Genomic DNA, 22,474 nt, shown 5'->3' with positions numbered 1-22,474 from the left:
TAACAAAATAAGTTTATTTTAATTTCACTCCATGATTATATACAGTCGTTTGTCAAAATTAGGTGCGACTTTCATAACTTAGTACACTCTATATGCTTAAATATAAATACAATATAATAATAGATAAATAGAATACAGCTTACCTAGTTTCAGTCTTACAATAGGCCTCTCGTAATCATTTCACGAAGAAGATTCTCCGCCTTATCATTTTCATCATTATCAAACAGAGAACGGATGATTATTTCATAAGTTAAGGCATTTGGAAAGCAACTATTGTCTTTCATTTTTGACAACAAAGCCAATGCTTCATCAAACAAGCCCTTGTTACAAAACCCATGGATCATAACGGTATATGTGTTGACAGTTATATTATAGCCTTTGACCAAAAGATCCTCAAAAATATTATGTGCATCCTCTAGTCTTCCACCTTTACACAGTCCATCAATAAGAATAGTGTATGTGTACATATTTGGTCGAATACCCTGGTCTTTCAAATTTTTTAATAATGCAATTGCCTTGTCAACCTGATGGTTTTTGCATAAAGCATCTAATAAAGAACTGTAAGTAATTATATCAGGTGGTTGACCTCTATCATGCATCTCATCGACTAGCTTCAAAGCATAAGAGATTTTCCCCGATTTGCACAAACCATTGATAAGGGAATTGTAAGTTACCACATCAGGAATTAGTTTTCTACAATGCATTTCTTCAAAGAGATTCATGGCTTCATCGGTCATTTTAATCTTACAAAATCCATTAATCATGATATTGTAGCTCCAAACATTAGCAGTCACTCCCCTAAGAGACATAGTGCTGAATATACCCTTGGCATTGTTCACTTCATTAACTAGGCAATATCCATCCATTAAAGAGCTATAAGTAACAGCATTAGGATTGATGCCTTGTTTCATCATCATAGCTAACACATTTTTAGCCTCTTTTACGTTTCCTTCCTTACAAAATGCATCAACCAATATATTAAAAGTATACACAGTTGGGTTGATGTTTTTCGATGTCATTTTATTGAATAAATCAGTTGCATCTTTCAATTTACCAACAATGCAAAAGCCACTAATTAAAGCATTGTAAGTGAAAACATCGGGGAAAATTCTCTTAGAAGCCATTTCAGAATATAAATCAAAAGCATCATTAACATGTTTATCTTTACACATACCATCGATAATGGTATTGTACATTACCACATCAGGCTGAACCAATTTTCCATCAACTCGTCGGAGCAATTCAAGGGCTGCTTTTGTTTCACCAACTTTACACAAGCCATTAATCAAGGTTCCATAACCAACTTTGTCCAAATGAAATCCCATCGCAATAACCTTATCATGAAAGTGCAATGCTTGATGGATGTCACCTTTGAGACAAATTTTACAAATTTTTAAAAAGTATTAATATATTTTCAACAAATTTTACAAAAACAATATTTAAAAAAAGTTTAGAACATTCAATTTTTCCATAAACTTCAAAGCCATAGTTTAATATATTTTCGTCAAATTACTAGCATGTTCAGTTTTTAACAAGGGTATAATAGAGAGAAGCACACAAGAATTTGCTAGAACTTGTAACACAAAAAGAAGAACTTGCTGGAAGCTTGACGTCAAAAAATTAAATTTCTCAAATATTAATTTTTATGGACTAGAGTAAACAATGAAGATGAGAGAAAACGTAGAGATTGAAACGGGTTATACAAGAGGAAGAGAAATTTAAGAACGAGACAGATCTAAGAAAAAGATAAAAAGATGGAAGTGAGGGCAAAGATGGAATAAAGTGAGTTATCTAACTATCAACAAACAATAAAGGCAGAATTGATTTAAGCCTCACCGTAGAAGCTGAGATTTGTAGCTTCTTGTAGAATTGATTTTGGAAGGTTGAATTGATTTTGGAAAAGGTAACCAAACATGCTGCAAAGTGAAAAAACCACGGTGAAGGATGGCAAACGTCGTTTGGTAGTGAAAAAAGCTACACCAAACAGACACTTTGACTATCTATACTGAAGTATAAAGTGCAAACATAACAGAAGTGTATTATGTAGAAAAGAACAGCAACAATAGAAAATAAGCTTTGACAAAGTCACTATAAAAGCTACACCTTTTTCTAAATCACGGCGACTCATTGTGGTTTTGATAAACTCACCAAGCAAACTCTATATAAGCTTCTATAGAAAATATACACGATATTAATAAAGTAGATGAAACCATACGACTGCAACTTATTAGAAACTTTCATGGGAGATAATACCATAGGTGCACAACAGCTCGAACCACCGCAACATCGACACTGACACCAGACTTTTAGCAGCACTGGAAAAAATTGAAAAACAAAAACAAAGAACCAAAATATGTTAATCGATTGCAAAACAAAATATAAACTTCGAAATAATTAAGGATGAAAAATAGGGGTAGAGAAATACACAAAGGTAAAACTACCATAATTGTTAAACTCACTTTCATGTGAACATTTACTCATGAATTTCCTCAAGCCACACTATATTGGGCTAAAATAAAGCTAATTGTGCCATGTTATGAGACACACAATTTCCTGTCCTTCTAACAAAAAATGACACCTACTGAACTTCCTGCTCAGAACTTTGATGCCTCTTACAATTTTACAAACATAGTTCCTAGGTTCTTCCAACTCTTCGTTAATTATTTTGATTAAACATTCACAATCACTTTCAAATATTACAGATCTCAAGCAGCATTCCATCGTTAGCTGCATCACTTTGTACATAGAAAATGTTTATGCAGCTTCTGCACACTCAAAGCCATCGATCTTCCAAGTAGCTGCCGCAAGAACACAACCCTACACCAAAGAATACATTAAATTAACAAAACCGAAAAAGGTGTAGCTTACAAAACCATTGTAAAAACTCGAATTCTACTTGAATTAACCCAAAAGAGTAAAACATACCAGTAGCTAAAAATTAAAACTAACATACGGGAACGATGAAAGCTTCTACTTCAAGTATAACGCTTATAACCAACAAAACATACCAGTCTCAAAGCCACATCCAGACCACTACACCTGACCTTTGAATCCAATCTTTCTTGCCCCTGTAACAACAACTACCAACTACGTTAGCTAATCTAGATTGCAACATGAACAATATGAATAAACAGAAAAGAAGCAATCATAAGTCATAACCCTAAGAATTCAAGATGCTTACTATAACAGCTTATCTAATCTATAAAAAGAGTAATGTTGGATTGTTTTGTATCAAAAATCATGAATTCAATAGGAATTATTTTAAAATTTTAACCAAACCACTCAAAGTATCTATACTCTATATTCTACATTCAAGAAATGAAAAGAAAAACTAATTGTTTTATGGATGAATACATTAAGACTAATGTTGTGGACAACTATTTATCGTCTAGTTTATGATAAAAAAAATTATGTGGAAATTTTTTTGTTGTCATAGGTGAAGGATCATGTAAACTGATTGGAGATATTATGTCTAATACAAGTAGTTTATCTGATAGTAATAATGATGCTTGCACAACTATTTTAGCCACCATGTGTGAAATTTTCCATTAGATATTAAATTCTTCACAATGTCAAGATATGATAATATGCTTGTAGTTCTTTTATATCCTCCACAATGAAACTTACACTATTAAAGTTAATCACATACTAATCCCCTCACAATTAATTAAGTCCTATTTAACACAAAAAAAAGATATTGTACATATACATTCCAGATATTATAATAATATCGCTAGCAAAATCGCCAAACTTAATTTCTTATAACAACTAATGAATGGCAGCACAAAGAACCGTCACCCTGGAAAAAGAAACTATTGCATGACTTGATTATGAAGCAATTCAATAGCAGCAGCAACCACTGCTTTTCCTTCATCAGAAATATCAAAACCTGGTTTCAACTCAATGACTCTTAGAAGCAGAGAAATGAAGGTAACCCATAAGGCCTACCAGAACTATCTTTGAACAAAAGATGAATCTAATCAATTGGACAGAAACAGCAGAAAAATGAGATGTTACCAAGTGAAAACGAGGAGGATACCCCGCCGGAGAAGAGCCAAGTCACTGGAAAGGAGTGTTTGAGGAGAGAGAAGAGAGAGTTCCGGTCATTGTATTACTTCTCTAAGTTCATTTGTGCGCAAAATGAACTTAAGAAATTCTGTCTCAGAACTGGAAAAATTAGAATTATGCAGCAAAACAAATTCTGTGGGGACAACTATATTTCATGGAAGCTGTAATGGGGCCACAGATACTCATTATGCAGCAATTTCATTTAGCTAAACGAGCACACCAAGTCCTTCTTACCAATATGCTGGCTACCAAATCATCTGTTAAGGCAACCCTTTCATCGAAATTAGTCTATATAATAGTTCAGATCATTCAATGTTTCACTCAAGATAAATAAATAAATGTAATTCAAAGCAGAAAGGTATACTAACATCCAAATCTTCAGATAAGACGGTGCACAACTTTCATCATTGATTGATGGAACTCTCAATGAGGTAAGACAATATCATATAGAGAAATCAAAATGGAAGATATACAAAAAGTATAAAGGTTTTGGTAAACACAGTTAACAAAAACAATAAAAAAATGTTTCTTTTCCACCCGTAGAGGCAAGTACATAAAATGAAATGATGCTATCAAATAGTTTCAATCTTACAATAGACCTCGCATGATCATTTCACGAAGAAGTTTCTCTGCCATATCATTTTCATCTTTTTCGAACAGAGAAAGGATAATTATTTCATAAGTTTTAGCATCTGGAATGCATCCATTCTCTTCCATTTTTGACAGCAAGGCCAACGCTTCGTCAAACAAGCCCTTGTCACAAAACCCTTGGATCATAACGGTATATGCATAGACATCAAGGTTGTAGCCTTTGACCAGAAGATCTTCAAAAACTTTTCGTGCATCCTCCAATTTTCCACTTTGGCACAATCCCTTGACAAGAATGGTGTATGTGTTCATATCTGGTCGAATACCTTGGCCTTTCAATTTTGTTAATAATGTAATTGCTTTGTCCACATGATGTTTTTTGCATAAAGCATCCAATATAGAATTGTAAGTAATTATATCAGGTTGTTGCCCTCGATAATGCATCTCATCGACAAGTTCCAAAGCATATGATATTCTTCCAGATTTGCACAATCCATCGATAAGGGAACTATAAGTTATCACATCAGGAAAAATTTGTTTGTGATGCATTTCTTTGAAAAGTTTCATGGCTTCATCCACCATTTTAATCTTACAAAATCCATTAATCATGATATTGTAGCTCTGAACATTAGCAGTCACACCCCTATGAGACATAGTGTTGAATATACTCTCGGCCTTGTTCACTTCATTTACCAGACAATATCCATCCATTAAAGAGCTGTAAGTAACAACATCAGGTTTAATGCTTTGTTTCATCATCATAGCTAACACATTTTTAGCCTCTTTTATGTTTCCGTCCTTACAAAATCCATCAACCAATATACTAAAGGTATACACATCTGGGATGATGTTTTTCGATGTCATTTTATTGAATAAATCAATTGCATCTTTCAATTTACCAACAATGCAAAAGCCACTAATTAAAGCATTGTAAGTGAAAACATCGGGGAAAATTCTCTTAGAAACCTTTTCAGAATATAAATCAAAAGCATCATTAACATGTTTATCTTTACACATACCATCGATAATGGTATTGTACATTACCACATCAGGCTGAACTAATTTTCCATCATTTCGTCGGAGCAATTCAAGGGCTGCTTTTGTTTCACCAACTTTACACAAGCCATTAATCAAGGTTCCATAACTAACTTGGTCCAAATGAAATCCCATCGCAATAACCTTATCATGAAAGTGCAATGCTTGATGGATGTCACCTTTGAGACAAAGACCCTTGATGAGTGTATTGAGGAAATAAGGTTGAAGAAGAAGAAGAAGAAGAGAAGGAAAAAGAAGGAATGAAGTAAGGGTATTTTCGGAATTGAAAAGGATGAAACTTTTTTGGAACAGAGAGAGAAAAACGAAAAACAAAGCACCCCAGAAACATTGAAGAGGAAGAAGAAGAAGAAGAAGAAGGAGACATTATTGTGTAATGTTTCGCATAATGAAATTGTTGAATTTGAAATGAGTTTTGTAGTTACGTTTTCGGTGGAAGGTTACTCATTTGATTGGTAAATTCAGTTTACTTATGTTCAATCTAGGTTAATGTAAATTAAGTTTATGTTCAATTTAGGTTAATGTAAATTCAGTTTACTTATGTTCAATCTAGTTAATGTAAATTCAGTTTACTTACGTTCAATCTAGGTTAATGTAAATTAAGTTTATGTTCAATTTACGTTAATGTAAATTAAGTTTACTTATATTCAATCTAGTTAATGTAAATTCAGTTTACTTACTTTCAATCTAGGTTAATGTAAATTAAGTTTACTTATGTTCAATCTTTTGCAATGATTATACGTAATATCAGTTTAAGTATGTACATGTAAACTTAGTTTAAGTAGGTCATGTAAACTGAGTTTAAGTGTACATGCTTAAACTCAGTTTAAGTAGATTATGAACCTTAAACTGAATTTAAGTTAACCTCAACAATGTAAAATTGAAACTGTTGTACAGTGCAGTTGAACAAGATGAAGAAAATTGAAACCAGCATTATTGAAAAAGAAAAAAAATCCACTTATTTATATCCAATCGAGTATGAATAAAAGATGTTTTGATTCACTCTTTAATCTTCCATAAAGATTAATTGAACATCAGGATTGTTTGATCGTTGATGGGTGAAAGAGAATGGAATTTTAGAGTGACAATTAATGAAATCAAGATTTTAAGAAAATTTATATAAAAGGACAATTTTGGTATTATCAAAAAAAATTTTAAAAAACTGGGTGTAACCAGAAATATATAGTGTGAATAGAAAAACTCTACACTTTTTCATTCATTAAAATTCACGTAGATACCACCAGATTTGTTTTGTTCTGTTTTGAATCATCATCTTCAATTGAACAATTTGTTTGGTTTATCTGTCATCAAACTTCTAGGAGGTGATTCACAGATCCGGATCCTCTCATCCTGCCAATTCTGCTGCAAGTTGGTCTCCCTTTAAGACAGCTTTTCTATTTTTATATATTTCCTTTAAAACTCCTCACCCATTGGATTAGGAGCAGGAAGGAAAACACAGGAGACGAGCTGTTTCCGGTGATTCACACACAGAAAACTGCTCCATCTTCTCTTTACTGTATTGCATTATCATTCTGTCATGAAGGTGTTACGTTCTGAGTTCGTTCAAAGCTGTACCGTCCCATGGTTGTGAGTTCTTCTAAACTTTTGCAATTCATCAACATCCACCAACTCAGTAAGCTTGCAGTCTTGCATATCTGATGGTTTACTATTTTCACTATCTTTGATCCGAAATCCTCTATCCAACCCAGTCATCCATGCACGAACACAAGCTCCGTTTCAAACAATCCAGCAAATCAAGAACACATGTGAGACCACAGCTGTACCAATGCTATATTGCTTCCATCATATTTTCCTTTTAAGAGTCGACACCGAAGTATCAAATCAACTTTCTGTCTCATTTTGCCAAAAATTCAAGCTTCATATCAATCATAAATGTAATATCGTCCATGCAATTTACACACCTGTTATAAGTGAATATCTATCTATAATACAATTAAAATAATGTTAGTTCAGAAATAGTGACTAGTAACATCATGTATATTTTCAGCTAGTGTTTCTAACCAGAACAAGGAAAATGGGTAAGACAATAACTACAACATAAATAATCATTTTTCATTCTACTTTGATACTTCTGATTCATAAAAGTAAATGGTACCAAAGGAATCCTGAAAGTGTGGGACTCAGGAGTCAGGACAATCAAAATTTTAACCTATAGAAATAAAAGTAGAATCCTGGAAGCGTTTGTCTTAGGAAAATTAAAATTTTATCCTACAAAATTTACAACAGCACATGATAAACAAACTCTACGTTAAATACATATGAAAACTCTCTGAATAGTGGTTCATCCAAGTTTAACAGCAGGAGATAATGTCTTTGTCTAGTCACTTCTCTTATTTTGTATGTTAACCTGTTTCTACATATATACTTTCTGCAAGAGGAATAAGGACACCACTTGTGTACCATTGGGATACCAATGCTATATAACATTGGCCACTTGTGGCACACCTTCATTGACCAATGTTATATAACATTGGTATCCCAATGGCACACAAGTGGTGTACGAGGAATAATGAGAAGACAACTTTTAACTCTTCAAGCAATAACACAAATGTAGCAAAACCAAAAACTTATAGTCCTTGAACAACAAAAAAATTCTCAAAGATGCAAGGTGAAAAAAAACTTTGAAATGAAAATGCAAAAGTGTAGCTTAAATCAAAACAAAACAAACTCAATGACATGTCAATACCTTCAACATATAAACTTATATAAATCAGTGAGAAGATTATCCAATAAGGGTCCTCATGACACAACTGTGGATTTTCTATCTCCTACTACAAATATACCTTTCAACAAAACAAATGAATCATTGTAATTGCAAAACAGAGAGGTAGCATCTCCCTTGAATGTGATGCTCGTGAAGTTCTTTCAAAAGTTTTTGTTTTTTAAGGGAAGTACTTTCGAAAGTTGATAACTATGATTTGAAGCCTTTATAAACATGCTGTCAAGCGTGCAATTTTACAATTGAAATCCCAAGCCAATGAAGCAAAAGACATCACATAAATCTCATGCTAATTTGATGAATCCTAATTGGTAAATTCATTCAATATGCAGAAAATCAATTATCCAGCAAAAACAGAGTTCATATTTGAATTCTTATCATATTATTCTTATTACTGATCTGCACCAAACATACGTGTGACCTTCTATTCTCATGCTCACATATAACTTTTCCAAAAATTGAGTCTCCTACAGAACTTATACAGAGAAATCACAGAACAGGACATAACAGATTCTAACATGCACTTTCAGATTTCAAGCAATGAAAGAACGAGACATCGTATTTATAGCGTTTTGCTTATTGATAAAGTGATTTTTGCATTCTAATATTTTTACAACATAAACCCAATTATCCAGCAGAAAGACACAAAATGGAAAAGGAAGGAGAAGGACAGGATCCAAATCCCCAGAAATAACATTAAACCTTAATTTACAGGCTCAGACATGGGTTATTACCAAATATCTTGAGATAAGGCATCCTAGAAGGCTAGAATTGAAGTAACAAACCCCTCACATTTCACGCAACAATCAATATGGGTTACCATGCACAAGATCCCTTTGAGTGAGCATCTTCCCCCTTGCCTTGACTGAACTCATGCTGGCGTTGATGTCGAATGGAAGGAACTTCCTAAGCTTCCCATGCGACAAATTCTGGTTCATCAACTTCCTACTTAATTAGTTATCCTAATTCTCATTAGATCGTGCTCTTAGTTTTAATTGCGTAAAACTATTTTAAATTATGGTAAGAAGCAATTAAATACTATATTGAAATCTTAATTAAGAAACACACTAAAATTTATTGAGATGTTGAGCACAAGTACTACTAAACACACTATAGTCAAGACTTTGATACAATTTGACAGATAATCAAAACTAAGTACCCTGCACAAGCAAAAGTAGAAAGTGACCCTTGTTCTACACTTCCAATACCAAACAAATAAATTATGTTATATCCTCTACCATAACAAGAATCGGATTTGAGCCACCATTTGTAGATGAATATACAATTACTTTTGGTTCGTACTTTTACATGAGCATGAGACTAGCTTCCTTGATGTAGGATAAAATGTAAGTACTTGTAAAGTCAAATTTCTGGGATGCAATCAATATCCAAAGCCATGAGTTTTTACGATAAAGTTCATAATATACATACACAAATAATCGTTTCAAGTATTACACACATAAGCCAAGCCCTAACAGGTTACTTCTTTAATAAGGATAATGCAGAGAATACAATAAATTATATTTCTAAATTTGAAAACAGGTGAAGTTCAAAAGAAAACCCCTTTTCAAAATGCACTGCATTCAAGGGATCAACAATGCTGATGAAAAAGCGGAACTCTATCCAACAAAGTCGATTTTACAATCTAGTTTACTGAAATTGTAGTATTACTAAAGCAGATAGCAGATTTTGGTGGAAACGAACTCAAAACTACATTGTATTTATGAAAATCATTGTAATTATAGTAATGGAAACCAAGTTCTGCTACAATTCACCGAGTTCAGATGCAGATTTTAAACTATTATTGTGCAACACAAGGAGATGTGAGTTCCATTCTTTATAACGCAGATGGTATTGACCTAAATTTCAGATCTGTTGAGAATAATATATTGGCATCTATAATCTGTAAAATCCCAACCCAACAATATTTCCAAGACAACACTAACTAAAATATAAATTCAAAATAACAATAACAATGTGTAACAAAGAGAACCATCTTACCTAATTTCAATCTTTCATCGAGACGGTAGCCTTTAATCAAAAGATTAAAGATCAGGAAAAATTTCTCGTGCTTCCTCTAGTCTTCCATCTTTAAACAATCCATTGGTAAGAATAGTGTACGTGTACGCATCTGGTTGAATACCCTTCACTTTAATTTTTCTTAATAATGCAATCGTCTTCTCAACATGATGAATTTTGCATAAAGCATACAATATAGAATTGTAAGTAATTATATTAGGTGGTTGGCCTCTATCATGCATCTCATCAACAAGCTCCAAAGCCTGTGGAATTCTCCCCGATTTGCAAAAACCATCAATAAGGGAACTATAAGCTATCGTATCAGGAATTATTTCTTTACAATGCATTTCTTGGAAGAGATTCATTGCTTCATCCATCATTTTAACCTTACAAAATCCATTAATCATGATACTGTAGCTCCGAACATTTGCAGTCACTCCCCTCTGAACCATAGTGTTGAATATATTCTTAGCCTTGTCCACTTCTTTAACCAGACAATATCCATCCATTAAAGAGTTATAAGTAATAATATCAGGTTTCACACCTTCTTTCATCATCACAGCAACAACAGCTTTACCTTCTCTCACATTTCCCTCCTTGCAAAAAGCACTAACCAACGTATTAAAAGTATACTCATCCGCCTCAACGTTTTCCAATTTCATATCATTAAACAAACCAATAGCATCTTTCAACCGACCCACAACACAAAAACCATAAATCATCGCATTATAAGTAAAAACATCCGGAGAAACTCTCTTAGCAACCATTTCAGTATACAAATCAAACGCATCATCAACAAGCTTATCTTTACACAAACCATTAATAATCGCGGTATACATTACCACATCATACTGAACTATTTTCTCATTAACTTCTTTCAGCAACCGTAACGCAGCTCTTGTTTCTCCTACCTTACATAACCCATTGATCAACGTCTCATAACTAACTCGATCCAACTGAAATTTCAATACTACCAATTTTTCAAAAAAGTTCAATGCTTTATGAACTTCACCTTTAAGACAAAGACCGTTGATGAGTGTATTGAACGTTACGATATCCGGGTGATAACCCCTTTTGAGAATATTGGCAAATAAGGAAAAAGCAAAATGGGTATGACCCAGTTGAGAAAAACAATTGATGAGTACATTGTAAGTGAATAAATCAGGTTTAATTCCTTTAAAGTGAAGTTTTTGATGAAAAGAAAGAGCAATGGAGTAACGGTTGGAAAGGGCAAGGGAAGCTAAGATTCTTCCGAATTGGCTTATGGGTGGGGTTGGAATCTGATTGGTTAAGCGATTGAATCGGGAAATAAGGTTTTCGTGATGAGGATTATTGTTGAATTGAGTGTATATGGTTGAAGGTGAAGAAGAGAAGCGAAAAGAATGAATGAAATTAGGGTTTGTTTCGTTGAAAAGAGGAATAACGCACCTGAACCGTGAAGAACAAAGCATAGTTGCAGAATCTTAGAGATGTTTAGGACTCTACCACTCTTTCACATGCTGGGGTCCACCGGTTGAATTGAACAATTTTGTTTAATATTTTCATTTTTAATGGTAATAAAAGTGTATATTTTGTTGTTATTGGTATAAAAATATTGTTTTTGTCAAGTTTAAAGACTCTATCCTTCAAAAAAAGAAAGTAGTTTAGATACTCGAGCTTATGGTTTTAAAACTCGGCTTATCATCAACTCGACAAGGATACTGAGTCACTGGACTAATGTTCGAACCATTAAATTATTGATCAAATCGCATGACTGAACCAGATTAAATCAAATAACTCAAATGTATAACCCGATCTATATAAAAAATGTGTACATGTATTAAACTATTAAACTAATCACTCAATCTAAAAAATAAAATGTCACGACCCAATCTCAGATCATGACCGGCGCACAGACTAACAGTATAAATCACATAAATTTAGCCTAACAAGCCTAATACATCATGATACTTTTATAAAATACATATTACTCGAGTCTTGCGGTATCATAAATTTTCATGACATTCCAAATTTTCTGATCAATTATAAGAATAATGTATATAAAAAAAATTCTCCTTGTTTGTACGACTCAAAGAGAATAATAGTTACAACATATGAAAATATAATAAATAAAAAGTATTAAATATTACAAAAAAAACAAAAAAAAAAAAAAAAAAAAAAAAACATGTGGTGTATTGGTTAAGCTTTCTGCATTGGTTGTTGTTGGTCGCGTGTTCAAGTCCAGCCCATTGCTAGTTTAAGGATTTTTTTTATAAAACTATTACAACCGCGGTTCACTGACTCAGCCGGTTTGCAAAAAACATTGGATCATCGGTTTTTGCCGAATTTGAACGGTTCACACCGGTTTAATAGCATTTCCGATCCAATACTTGGCTCGAACCGGCCGGTCCGAGCTGGGTTTTAAAACTATGTTTGAGCTACATATATTATATAAATCACGAAAATGAAGCTGAAATATTTTTTTATATAATAAATAAATAAACAAATGTCATACTAACTTGTGTCTTTAAGGCAGAGCACGTGTTAAAGATTATATAAATAGTAAATATTTGGCTTAATTGCACTTTTCGGTCCCCCTATGTTTCAAGAAGTTGCGATTTTTGACCCCTAACTAATTAAAATACAAAACAACCCCCTATGTATTGGATCTTTGGCAGTTTTGGCCCCCTAGACCAATTTTGACTCGGTCAATGCTGACGTGACCTTTCAAAGGCACCACATGTGCATTGTTTTAATTAAAAATAAATAAAAAAAAGCCACATATAAATTAAAGAATTAAATAAATGAAGAAAAACAACAAATAATTAAAAAGAAGAAAAAAGAAAAAAAAAAGGAAGGAAATTGTGTTCCAAAATCTGAGCATATCACATGCATGCATGATAATGAAATAATGTTCTATTGAACGACACGAAAGTTTCGTTTTTATCAAAAGAAAAAGAAGCATATCACATGCACTTTGACATATATAAAGGGCACAAAACAAGGAGCCTATATTAGTTGCATGTTGCTTATACATAACTTGAATAAGAATTACACCTCCATTATTCCCTAACAATCCAATAGCCTGAAATATTTATCATATAATTTTTTTTCCTCTCTTACTCTGTCGTTTCCTATCTGTATATTTATTATAAACTGATCAGTTATTTGTTAATTTGCAGTTATAAATGCAATATTATCAGTGTCAGCATGAATAATGCAAGAATATCTGAATAATCTTTAATAGTATGAATATCTATTTTGAATCAATTCTTGAATCAGTTAAAAAGTGTTTTAAAACTTCTCATCCGAGACACAATAACTCTTACATGTTACATTGAATGCATGAATAAGAACCCCTGTATTATCAATTTGATGATCTCCAAAAAAAATCAGAACAATCACATACTGTTTACATTATTAAAAGTATAATGATAGTTTCTATTTATATTTCCTCATCAACTTTGTTCCTGAATGCTACAACTAGTTTACCTGTGTTTAAAAAATTAGAATGTCACTTTACTTCCTCGTGTTTCTGGTTACAATTCGAATACGAGAGAGATTCAATCGGAGCAAATCCATGGTGGTGATGAAGCAGTGGTAGAAAGCTTCAAGATTTTGGAACAAAAGATTTTGGAGAGAGAGAATCAGTGTTTTAGAGAGAGATGAAAGGAAGAAGAGGGAGAATCAGATTTTGGAACACGATTTCCTTCCTTTTTTTCTTTCTTTTTTAATTTTTTAATCATTTGTTGTTTTTTTTTCATTTATTTAATTCTTTAATTTATATATGGTTTTATTTATTTATTTTTAATTAAAACAATGCACACGTGGCGGCTTTGAAGTGCCACGTCAGCGTTGACCAAGTCAAAATTGGTCTAGGGGGCCAAAACTGTCAAAGATCCAATACATAGGGGACTGTTTTGTATTTTAGTTAGGGGTCCAAAACTGCCAAAGATCCAATACATAGGGGGCTGTTTTGTATTTTAATTAGTTAGGGGCCAAAATCGCAACTTCTTGAAACATAGGACCAAAAGTACAATTAAACCTAAATATTTTATCACAAACATTAATTTTCAATCTTTAGATGAATAAATTGACTCAATGATAAATTGTGAATTCCTTTGAATTCCTCCATCAAATTCCTGAAATGATTTTCATAAATTGTGGCTCCCTTATCTCTTAAAAGCAAAATGGTAAAATTGAAGCCATGACGTTGGATCTTCCTAAAGATAAAGAAGTTCAATGGAACGAAGAGTTGTTTGGAAAAATGGAAAACCTCATGATGCTTATGAAAAAGAAAGGTAGACCTCTCGGAAGCCCCAAACATCTCCCCAACAGTTTGAGAGTGTTGGAATGGTGGGGATTTCCCGCATCTTCTTTGCCATCTAGTTTTCATCCAAAGAATCTTGTCATACTCAACTTGTCATATAGTTACTTTCGATGGGACAAACCACTAGAGGTATGCATATTAGAGTTTAATTTTGATACTAAAGTAAAAAGTTTTACACTGTCAAAAATCACAACCAATCATATGTGTGACTTTAATGATCTGAGGATTACAATTGGTTGACGATAGATTTTTTTTTTATCAGCGTGTATCCTAATTATGACAGTTGCAACAGTTTTATTATTTTGGGGAGGTGGGGCATATTTTGCGAGCGTATAAGACAAATACCAGATATGTCTGGTTTCCCAAATTTGAAAGAATTGTGTTGATGATTGCACTAATTTGACTGAGATTCATGATTCTGTTGGATTTCTTGACAAGCTGCTAAGGTTTAGTGCTAAAGGATGCACCAAGCTAGGAAAGTTCCACGTGGCATAAAGTAGACGTCTCTAGAATTTCTTTGCCTTCGAGATTGTAGCAATCTAGTTATTTTTCCAGAAATATTAGGAGCAATGGAGAATCTAAAATTTGTTGATTTGGAAGGAACTGCCACTGAAAATCTGCCACTTTCAATGCAAAATCTCCAAGGCCTTCAAAGGTTACACCTTAACAGATGCAAAAGGCTTGAACATATAGCACAAACAAATATCCTTCAAATGTTGCCAAATTCTTTTCCATTTTTGAAAACATTGAGATTAAGAAACTCAAACTTGACAATTCTTCACTGCTTGCATTGGTGGAATAAAGCAGAGGTCTTATTTGTAATACCACCAGATTCTGGTTGTTCAGGCACAATCAAATGGACTGGAGTTTATGTCAACCAGAAATTTACTAGAATGGAGGATGTTTGATTTCAAATCCAAATGCAAATCGACATGTGAATCCACAAGAACAACCACGTCTAAACCGTTTTGATTTTATGGCGCCAGTTGTAACTCTCCTATTTCTATTTAAGCAATTAAACATGCGAATAATACATTTATTCAAGAAATAGAGATTACGTCTTATTCAAAATTCAAAAACCGATAGACATGTATATAAACCTCAACTGTTACAGCGGAATACAAATCAGAGTGATCAAATATATACATGCTATGAGCAAATAAATCATGTCTCAAAGATAAATCTCAAAACCCAAACATACGGGTAGTCATCAACAAAATCATAATCCAACGGAAGATACAAACAACCTAATCTAGACCGACACGACAAGCCTAGATCAGAGCCGACACGGCCCGATATCGGAGAAAGCTCCCGATATCCCACGGAAAGACTCACCGAGCACTACTCCTGCACAACGTCTACTCACCCATACAGGCAAGTAGGCGGTTAAAACCACTAGGGGTAAGCATTACATTATCATAATCCAGATAATAATCAAATTCAATAATATCATGTACTTGAATAATAATAGTCATGCATAAATACTTATATCACAACTTGATAGTTCGTATCCACATATATCAATCACATGAATAATTATCCAATCATAAATATTCATTCACAACATCAATCATAGACAATCATTATCAACATTCATTCATCTCAATTCATCACCAATCACATAATTCACATAGGACTCATGCTATGATATGCACTTATGGACACATAAATGCATGCGGTACCAAATCTCAACAAGGTCGTCACCTTTCGATGCCACTTGCACATCGAATGTAAGGGCTCACACCTGCCTTACAATAATCTCGAAGTAAAAGAGTCATCCCTTTTACAGCAACAACGACTATGATGCATGGACATGTATAAGGACTCGATAATGCGACAACAATTCACAATCTCAACTCAATATATAGGACAACACCACCATTATATTGATTATCTCCACAACATTGCATTATCAAGAAAACATGCCCACACAAATAAATCATAGTATTCATCCTCACACATCAACATATTTATCAATAATCAACAATGTCATCCAACATCAATTACATGATTTTCATTAATCAACAAACATCACTTATCACGTATGATTTTACCAATTCAAGAATTCTCACATTTCAAGCAATTAACATACGTTTCTCACGATAGTCATCATACTTCAAACATATACATGCATATTCAATTATTCACTCTAAGTACCTCATTAACCCATTACTAAGTTTGGAAAAGTTTCACGGTTTATAAAGAAAATATTTATGATAAGTTTTCACAAAAATCCACATGACTCATGTATATTAATTTGATCATAACTCAAGTTCTAAAAATCATTTGAATACCAAACCAAAGCCATTAGAACAATAACATATTTATCTAAAACTTTCATGTTTACACTAGAGTTCAATTCAAAATAGAAATATGCAAAAAGGGAGCAAGAGTGCGAAACAGGGGAAGCTGACACTGGGCTGCTCGCCTTGCGAGTAAGGGTTACTCGCCGTGGCGAGCAATTCCAGTAGCTACTCGCCACCGGCTCGCCTCCCACTCGCGTCGCGAGTCATGACAGGTTTCAGAAAATTATGTTTTCGTGAAAAATCCATTTTCACCCCAAAATCTCAATTTTTGACTTCCCAATACCCAATTTGATCCCAAAGGTTTACCCAAATGTTTTTAGACATGAAAAGATACTCAAATCCATATACAAACTTGAATCAAACATTATTTAAACAAAATCACCATTTGACCCATTTTCTCAAAACAACGACAACATCTCATTTTTCATCATCAATCCATCATTAAGTACACCCAAGTTATAATTCACTCACAACAACATGTTTTGTCAACAACAACATCCATTGAAACTTGTTTCTCACCTCAATTCAACACAACTTATCACAAATCATTAATTAGGCAAAATTTCACAACTTGACACTTATACATACATTGAACCATGTAATTTCATCCACAAACATACCATAATCATCAATTCATGTATAAGAAACAGCAACATAACAAGAGCACGAATTTGACATGAATTGTTCATCAACCCATTTTCATACAACATGAGAAGATGTAAAATTTTAAATTGATTATGATAATAACTAACCCCCTTACCTTAGAAGAAGATCAACCCAAACTCTTGCTTCAATTCAGCTCCTAAGTCACCCACTTGATTCCTAAAGCTCTTCTCTCCAAAACCCTTTTGCTCTTCTCTTCACCTCTTTCTCTCTCTACCTCTCTCTAGAAATATTTTTGTGAAATGAATGAATTGATTCTTCTATCATAACCCTAGTGTTATCTCCACTAATGGGCTTAACTTAGTTTCTAGTGGGCTTAACCCATTTCTATTCAAACCAAAAATATTACTACACTCCAAACGATATTTTAATTAATAACGGTAAAATGTAACCAACAGTAAAAACTAATCACTACACTAGTAACTTAGTAAAATAAGGGCTCTCACTAATTATTAGAATAATTCTCACCAAAATTACCATTTTACCCTTACCCGTCAAATGACTAAAATACCCTTCTAATACGGTAATCCACGTAAATGCACCCGACGACAATTAAATACACACAAGCACAAATAATCACACACAAACACATAATAAAAGTAATTAAAATAAATCTAGCTAAAAATTGGGCTGTTACACCAGTCATGCTTCTAAACCGTTTTGGTTTTATGGCGCCTGTCATGCTTCCGTCTTGGGATCAAACTTCGGATAATGTATATAGCAATTTCATTCCAGGAGAAACATCTCAATCGCTCCTAAACACCAGAATAAATTATGCGATTGAAACTTTAGCTAATGTACATGGCAAATTATTTCCAGGAGAATCATCTCAAACACCTCTGAACATGAAAATGAGATATGAGGATGATTTGTTTCCGTATTCAACTTGGACCTTTGACATCGTCAATAACCAAGGTAAGTTTTCTTTTGACCCTTCCTCCCTGCCTATTTGTTCAGTTCTGCCATATGGCTATTTTGCTTGCTTTCTCAACAATACATTATATTATCTTCAAATTTTAATAGCTATTAGATTTTTATATTAGATCTAACACAACCAGCTTGTAAGGTGAAAAATGTCTATGTAAATTCTTTACAAGCCTAATATCTACTTTTTCCCAATAATAGCAAAATCAATGTCACTTCTGAGATATTTTCTGCAGATTTGTATAAATGAACTCATTGATATCGAATGCCCTCCCTTTTCTCTTTCAGTCTATATTTATTATACTACATTGGAGTATGGAAAGATTACTTAAGTTAAATGTTAGAAACACTGCAGAAAGTATTTCGGTAACATTTAAGTAAACCTTCCATACTCTAATGAGTTCATGTATAGAACGTTTGGTGTTTAGCTAACATTTAACTAATCCTTCCTTACTCCAATGTAGGTGTAATCTTATCTATCTGTGGCTATAATTATAGATGCTAACCATATGATAAAAACCTCAGAAGATTTTACATTTGACAGTATGGGTCGTAGTTGGTACTGTCATCATATGATAAAAACTTCACTTGAAGAGTTCATTAATTTTAGAAAATTCTAAACATAATACTAAATCCTCTTTGTTTTTCATTGTTTAATCTGTGTTTTCTTTCAGACGATGCAGATAGATGGTCGTACCTCTTTTGATAGAGCATGTTTTCAGATTTAGCATGTGCCTTTCACGGTGTAGAAACTTCCTAGATTTAGCACATTGTCTAATCTTAGTCAATGTCTGATATGATTTAGATCAGATAATGCATCTATTGACCATCAAGCAAACTTTCCAGAAAAATCATCTCAGGCCCCATATTTTGTTAATATGAAAAATATTTAGGTCCAAAGTCTCACATCATCAATTAAGTGTCAAGCTTGTCTCTATTGTTTACAACTCAGGTTTTAGCATTTCAGCCTTAAGTTTAGCATTCTAAAACAGTTAAGCTTCCTAAGATTATAATTATGTAGAACTACAAGAATAACTAAGATAAAATAAATGACGTTACTTGTTTTGTGCCAATTCAATTTAGAAGCCATAAGATAGGCTCATCAAGCCAAATCTTAACCACCCTGTTTTCCTACAACTGATATTTCTTAAGTTCAATCACGATTAAGAAATTCTGTCTCAACACTGAAAAATTAGAATTATGCAGCAAAAGAGATTCTATGGGGACAACAATATTTCAAGATCTTTCTAGCACTCAGTACTTCTTTCAAGGCCTATTTAAGTTGACTATGAAGCTGAAATGGGGTCTTAGATACTCACTATGCAGCAATGTAATTTAGCTACACGAGCATACCAAGTCCATCATCCCCATATGCTGGCTATAAAATCATTTGTTAAGGCAGCCGTTCCATCGAAATTAGTCTATAAAACAGTTTGGATCATTCAAAGTTTCACTCAAGATAAATAAATAAATGCAATTCAAAGCAGAAAGGTATACTAACATCCAAATCTGCAGATAAGAGGGTGCACAACTTTCATAATTGATTGATGAAACTCTCAATGAGGTAATATAATATTAATATAGAGAAACTGAAATGGAAGATATACGAGAAGTATAAAGGTTTTGCTAAACACAGTTAACAAAAACAATAAAAAAAGTGTCTTTTCCACTAGCAGAGACAAGTACATAAAATGAAATGATGATATCAAATTGAAATATAAAAACAATATAACAATGTTTACATAGCAAAATATCTTACCTAGTTTCAGTCTTACAATAGGCCTCTCGTAATCATTTCACGAAGAAGTTTCTCCGCCTTATCATTTTCATCTTTATCAAACAGAGAACGGATGATTATTTCATAAGTTAAGGCATTTGGAAAGCAACTATTGTCTTTCATTTTTGACAACAAAGCCAATGCTTCATCAAACAAGCCCTTGTTACAAAACCCATGGATCATAACGGTATATGTGTTGACAGTTATATTATAGCCTTTGACCAAAAGATCCTCAAAAATATTATGTGCATCCTCTAGTCTTCCACCTTTACACAGTCCATCAATAAGAATAGTGTATGTGTACATATTTGGTCGAATACCCTGGTCTTTCAATTTTGTTAATAACGCAATTGCCTTGTCAACCTGATGGTTTTTGCATAAAGCATCCAATATAGAACTGTAAGTAATTATATCAGGTGGTACACCCCGATCATGCATCTCATCAACTAGCTTCAAAGCATAAGAGATTTTCCCCGATTTGCACAAACCATCAATAAGGGAATTGTAAGTTACCACATCAGGAATAATTTTTCTGCAATGCATTTCTTCAAAGAGATTCATGGCTTCATCCGTCATTTTAATCTTACAAAGCCCATTAATCAAGATACTGTAACTGTGAATATCAGGATTCACTCCCCCCTGAGCCATTGTGTTGAATATACTCTTCGCCTTATTCACTTTTTTAACTAGGCAATATCCATCCATTAAAGCGCTATAAGTAACAACATTGGGTTTCATGCCTTGTTTCATCATCATAGCTAACACATTTTTAGCTTCTTTCATTTTTCCTTCCTTACAAAATGCATCAACCAATATATTAAAGGTATACATATCAGGGTTGATGTTTTCCAATGTCATTTTATTGAACAAACCAATTGCATCTTTCAATTTACCAACAATGCAAAAGCCACTAATCAAAGCATTGTAAGTGAAAACATCAGGGGAAATTCTCTTAGAAACCATTTCAGAATATAAATCAAAAGCATCATTAACATGTTTATCTTTACACATACCATCGATAATGGTATTGTACATTACCACACTAGGCTGAACCAATTTCCCATCTACACGTCTCAGCAATTGCAGAGCTGCTCTTGTTTCACCAACTTTACACAAGCCATTAATCAAGGTTCCATAACTAACTTGGTCCAAATGAAATCCCATCGCAATAACCTTATCATGAAAGTGCAATGCTTGATGGATCTGACCTTTGAGACAGAAACCCTTAATGAATGTAGTCAACGTTATGGTATCAGGCTCGTAACCGTTTTTGAGAATCTTAGGGGGGGTGTATTCGATTGAGATTTCAAAGGATTTTAAAAGACATTTTTGTTTTATAAAAGTCTTGTGGTATTCAATCAAGATTTTGAAGGAATGTAAAACATTCTTGTGGTATGCAATTAGAATTTTCAAGATTTTTTAATGAGTCCAATGAAATCCAGTGGTATTCAATTGAGATTTTGCATAACTTAAAAATTGTCTATCGGTATTCAAAACTCTACGGATTTTAATGGATTGTTGTGAGTAATGGATTTTATGAGATTGTTTAGTGTAAAATGTACCTACTAACAATCTCACACCTAACCTTGAGATTTTGTAATACTCTTCCAAATTCTTTTTTTTTTTTTTTACGTTTCTTCCAAATTCTTTTCTGTTCTACTGTAACAATGGCAGGATATATATTTTGTTTGGCAAACTTTTGTCGAAATCATCATGCCTCTAACTTGCACTTTTCTTAACATAACTTTTACGTTCAATAAAAAAAAGAATGTACTGTATAATCTTGTGGTTAATTTACCATCTACCTGTATATCAAATTATTATAAAAATCACAACTTTTCGTTCATTGGTATTATAATAATTTTTCTGCTTGCATTTTTCTAAATGCAACATGCATTTTTCAATCAAATTATAATAATCAATAAACTAACATAACTTATTTTTAGGTCTATTTATTTTGATATCATATGTCCATGATTTTTAAGATCAATCAACCTGCTAGTAGTATATTATCTAATAGTCTTTTT

General features: G+C 33.1%; 3 protein-coding genes across 4 annotated transcripts; all 3 read right to left on the bottom strand.

Annotated features, from left to right (window-relative positions):
* LOC25496725 (pentatricopeptide repeat-containing protein At1g62930, chloroplastic) lies at nucleotides 1-5,895 on the bottom strand. Of its 2 annotated transcripts, XM_039826703.1 has the most exons (5): nucleotides 4,018-4,584; nucleotides 3,009-3,068; nucleotides 2,460-2,817; nucleotides 1,837-2,315; nucleotides 1-1,369 (listed from the first exon to the last, which is right to left on the bottom strand). In XM_039826703.1, exons 4-5 carry the CDS (start codon nucleotides 1,913-1,915, stop codon nucleotides 156-158), a joined length of 1,293 nt encoding a protein of 430 aa, XP_039682637.1. In that variant the 5' UTR covers nucleotides 1,916-2,315; nucleotides 2,460-2,817; nucleotides 3,009-3,068; nucleotides 4,018-4,584; the 3' UTR covers nucleotides 1-155. The 2 variants fall into 2 exon arrangements, with proteins under 2 accessions (XP_039682637.1, XP_039682638.1); XM_039826704.1 differs by lacking the exons at nucleotides 1,837-2,315; nucleotides 2,460-2,817; nucleotides 3,009-3,068; nucleotides 4,018-4,584 and adding an exon at nucleotides 5,871-5,895.
* LOC25496724 (pentatricopeptide repeat-containing protein At1g62670, mitochondrial) lies at nucleotides 4,623-6,072 on the bottom strand (the record flags this gene model as incomplete). Its single annotated transcript, XM_024786572.2, has 1 exon — nucleotides 4,623-6,072. A coding segment is annotated over one exon (1,416 nt), but the record flags the coding sequence as incomplete, so codon positions are not given.
* Nucleotides 6,073-6,865: 793 nt separating this feature from the next.
* LOC120576111 (pentatricopeptide repeat-containing protein At3g22470, mitochondrial) lies at nucleotides 6,866-21,666 on the bottom strand. The gene is made up of 2 exons (XM_039827102.1): nucleotides 20,444-21,666; nucleotides 6,866-11,930 (listed from the first exon to the last, which is right to left on the bottom strand). Exons 1-2 carry the CDS (start codon nucleotides 21,609-21,611, stop codon nucleotides 10,495-10,497), a joined length of 2,604 nt encoding a protein of 867 aa, XP_039683036.1. The 5' UTR covers nucleotides 21,612-21,666; the 3' UTR covers nucleotides 6,866-10,494.
* Nucleotides 21,667-22,474: the final 808 nt, after the last annotated feature.

The sequence above is a fragment of the Medicago truncatula genome, chromosome 6, assembly GCF_003473485.1.
Source record: "Medicago truncatula cultivar Jemalong A17 chromosome 6, MtrunA17r5.0-ANR, whole genome shotgun sequence".
Taxonomy (NCBI): domain Eukaryota; kingdom Viridiplantae; phylum Streptophyta; class Magnoliopsida; order Fabales; family Fabaceae; genus Medicago; species Medicago truncatula.
This window is presented reverse-complemented; position numbering and strand designations above follow the sequence as displayed.